The 4,304-nt window shown below is 33.1% G+C and overlaps 1 protein-coding gene across 1 annotated transcript; it reads right to left on the bottom strand.

The window, feature by feature from the left end:
• Positions 1-1,919: 1,919 nt before the first annotated feature.
• LOC143672667 (olfactory receptor 8H1-like) lies at positions 1,920-2,978 on the bottom strand. The gene has a single exon (XM_077147237.1). It carries the CDS (start codon positions 2,871-2,873, stop codon positions 1,920-1,922), a length of 954 nt encoding a protein of 317 aa, XP_077003352.1. The 5' UTR covers positions 2,874-2,978.
• Between the last annotated feature and the right edge of the window lie 1,326 nt (positions 2,979-4,304).

Below are 4,304 nucleotides of genomic sequence, written 5' to 3'. Positions count from 1 at the left end.
TCAAAAGACAAGACAAAGTATGGCCTAAAATATATGGCTAGACACAATGCAAATAAAAGATGAGATATCAGTTTTAAAAATTATAATATTTTTTAAAATGCTTATTAAAGTCACCAATCATTGCAAATAATAAAAAAGAGGAATGCACAAAGTATAGATTCTGGACAAGAGATTTCAAGTGAAAAATGTCACAGTGAAATAATTTATATGGTACTATATCTACTGAAAATTTTCACATCAATTAAAAATGTAATGGAAACTAACACAGATTTAGTAAATAATGATGAACCAGTGAAAAATAAACATTACTATGCCTTAAAACAGAAGTTAAATTTTACTATAATCAAATTATTGGAAAAATATTTTCTCATATAAACTTTGAACTGCAGAAAAAGTCAAGAGCACAATTCCAGATTTAATAAAGGAAATTTTAAAACAGCTTACCTTATGAAAATTTATGAGATGTCACATAATTAGGATTCATTTTACAAATTCTTCCTATAACAAATTTCATATAATTAAAAACTGTACAACAAATAAGCCAGGCCTTTAATTTGAAAAGGTTTTTTTTTTTTATCTTAGCCTGAGCAGGCACCGGGAATCAATTCCGGGTTTCCAGCATGGCAGGGGAGAACTCTGCCACTGAGCCACTGTCACACTGACCAATAATTTATTTCTTTTTAACTAAAAAACCTGTAGATATCAGGAGCAAAACACTCTTTTAAATTACATAGACTAAAAAAAAAGAAAGAATTATTACTGATGCTTGTTGTCACATGACAGAATAGTAAGGATTTCAAATGGCTAACAGATAGAAACATGAGAGATATTACTGTATGCAATTTTCTAACCTGCTTAATTTACAAAATTTCAGATATTAAACATTGCAGGGTTAGCTTCTTGATCTCACCTATGTGCTAAGAAAGCATGAATCTCCCAACTTTAAATGACAATGTAATGACCAAGTGATATACTAAGTGTAAAATTGCAAAAGAGTAAATAGAGAGACACAAAATATGCATGTATTAGCTTGGAAGACCACCAGAAAAATATTTAAAATAGTGTTAGGTTATTTCTATTTCCTTTAGTATTTTAAAATATTTGCCACATTTTCCTTGATGGTCACCATATTTTTGTCTATAGCTGAATTCTACCATAAAATTCTCAAAATTCTCCTTTGCTCTAACAACAAATGTTTGAAGTGCTGTTTTCCAATTTAACTGTTTCATTATCATTAAGATTAACCAAAAGTAGTTGTGAAATACCAGTGAATATTTTCACAACAAAACACATTGTGTATTCATATTTTGCAAGACTGTAAATATTCAAATGATGATAGCCACAAATGATCAGTACTTCATTCACATTAATGATCTGATTTAATCTTTACAATAACTCTATGGATTTATAATCATCATTTTTCTTTTATATTTAAGGAAACTGAGGTTTCAACTCTCAGTGGCTTACCAAGGGAAAGTCTGCTTAAAAGCTGGGGGATCTAGAATCTAAATCCTGAGTTGTCTAGTCCAAAGCAGCACTCTTTACAGCTCTGCTATATTTCTTTTGTTCAGACTAAATGGAACGACCTGTGAAAGTGTTTTCCATAATAAAATTCTCTGAAACTGAAACATGCATGGGTATTTATATGATCTAATTGGAAAGATGGCACCAATTTTTTTTCATATTAATTGCCCTTAAAACACATATATTTAGACCATGGGTATGGTATGTATTTCATGGCTTCCAATTATTATGCAAATTTATAAATACATTCTTGGAAATACTTTAGGTCATGTGTAGTGACACAGAGGATTACTCAAGAAAAATGAAAATTAATTGAAGGTGGTTGTTACTTTTAGAAAGAGATCAACTAAATACCTAATAGGAAAGAAAGAAAAGATAGCATTGAAAGTTCACTTTCACCAACATTTCAGTTGCCTGGAGCCCTCTCTCTTCTGCATGACTCTAACCAGAGCATTTTTCACCTCTTTGTTCCTAAGACTATAAATGAGTGGATTCAGCATGGGGATCACCATAGTATAGAAAACAGAGGCGACTTGATCCCTTCCCAAGGAGTAGGACTGTTTTGGTTTTAAATAAGTAAATATCAAAGTGCCATAAAAGATGGTGATTCCTAGAAGATGGGAGACACAAGTAGAGAAGGCTTTGTGCTTTCCTGAAGTGGAATTAATTTTCAGGATAGTAGACAGAATGGACATGTAGGACATAAAGATTGTGATAAGGGACACCATTAGGGTCAAGCCAGCAAAAATGAATATTGTGATTTCTGTGTTCTGAGTGTCAGAACAGGACAGAGCCAAAATTGGGGGTGTATCACAGAAAAAGTGATGGACTGCATTGGATTTGCAGAAATGCAAACTGTGTATGGAAAGTAAATTTATCAAGGAGTCAGTGAAGCCAATCATGTAGGACCCTGTAATGAGGGCACAGCAGAGTCTCATGGACATAACAACTGGGTACTGAAGAGGATTGCAGATGGCCACATAGCGGTCATAGGCCATTGAAGACAGAAGGAAACACTCTGTTGCACCCAAGAGGACAAAAAAAGACATCTGGGTGAAGCAACCTGATAATGAAATATGCTTCTGGGAATTCAGCAAGTTCTCTAAGGTTTTATGTGTGATGACGGTTGAGTAGCAGACATCAAGGAATGACAGGTGACTGAGGAAAAAGTACATGGGGGTATGAAGTTGGAGATCCAGGTGAATTAGCAGTATCATCCCTGCATTTCCCAGCATAGTAATCAGGTATATCAGCAGGAATAACATAAAGAGGACTCTCTGGATCTCTTCAGAGTCTGTCAGTCCCATCAGGATGAAGTCAGGCACATTTGTGTTGTTCCTACTTCCCATGGCATCCAACTGTGGTAAATGTTGGAAAATCAAAGGTGATTCTTAGGATGAGTGACTTGGAGGAGGTTTTATGTTTGTATGAATGATGCTTCACTTTTAAAAACTACTTACATGCTCCTGAAATGTATAATAAAGAGTAGTTTGCAAAATGTGCTGAAAGATTCTTACTTTGAGCTCTAAACATCCTTGGCAGTTCATATAACAGAAACTCACTTATGTTGAATGATTAGGTTGAATCCGAACTGTTATAAAGTCTTCCCTTCATTAACGCATTTATCCAGATGAAAATATTCTTTCATAGGCATTACTGTTGTACCCATCTTTTAGATTAGAAAAAGAGCACAGAAATTTAACTAACTTATCCAGCATTGTAAACATTAAGTATTGTTTTTATGATTCTACAAAAATCAATTGAATCCAGAGAGCATTTTCATCACACTGTATTTCTATTCACAATTACTTTCATGAAAAAAGTAAACAGTGATAAATATGTAATAAATAATGATTGTTTTAAGGCATCATTTCCTGTTCTTTTGGATCCAATATTATTTAATGCCAATGACAGTTAAGAAAGCAAATCCTAGGCCAATTTTATGGGTGCAATAATATTATAGACCACACATCAATTTTGATTTTCAGAAGATATGTTTTTAAACTTGTTTACTTAAAATGTCTTTCAAAAATTATATTTTGAATATATGTTCATTGCTGGTACCTTCTTATTCCACAAATTTTATATTATGATTTCCACAAATCCTGACATTATTTAGATAATATGTATATGTCTATGGATATGTTATTTTTTTAATATCCTCATTTTATTTGATCAAATATAAAACCTTCTGACTTTGGGAATAATACTTACCTGAGTCAAAGTTGAAGAATTTCTTCAAGTATGATGTGTCTAAAACTGAATCAGTCTCAAATGTTTCCCACATATACAATATGTTAAACAATTAAGGAACTGAAAATTTCTGTGGTATAATATTTATTTTCTTTGAGATAAGTTATTTTTAAATTTTTGTGCAGGCATTTTTGTTTTATTTTGAAGTAAAATAAATCAATCCACAAATTTTGTTCAGATCCTGGTCAAATGCAAAGTTCCCCAGAAACTATGTCTGACAACCACACCAAGGGGATTCTGTGCCCCAAAGCAAAGAGTATTCCCTGCCTTTCCCCTGCCAATGCCAAGGCCCCTCTTATATTGAGGACGGCTGATAATGATCCATTCAGCTATCTCTGGACCAATTTCCAAGGAGATTACAGGGCACGTTTCCAAGGACTAATATATCAACATTAAGTTTCAACCAGAGAATCCCCTCTCTCTTTGAAATCATATTTTGACAATGAGTGTTTGGTATTCTTCCAAGGTCCTGTAATATTTGAGCGGGTAACAGAGATGGTATTTTTTTTAGAGAAATGCTTAATTAC

This window comes from Tamandua tetradactyla (genome assembly GCF_023851605.1).
Source record: "Tamandua tetradactyla isolate mTamTet1 chromosome 1 unlocalized genomic scaffold, mTamTet1.pri SUPER_1_unloc_1, whole genome shotgun sequence".
NCBI classification, from domain to species: Eukaryota; Metazoa; Chordata; class Mammalia; order Pilosa; family Myrmecophagidae; genus Tamandua; species Tamandua tetradactyla.
The sequence above is the reverse complement of the archived record's forward strand: the minus strand, read 5'-3'. Positions and strand labels throughout refer to the sequence as shown.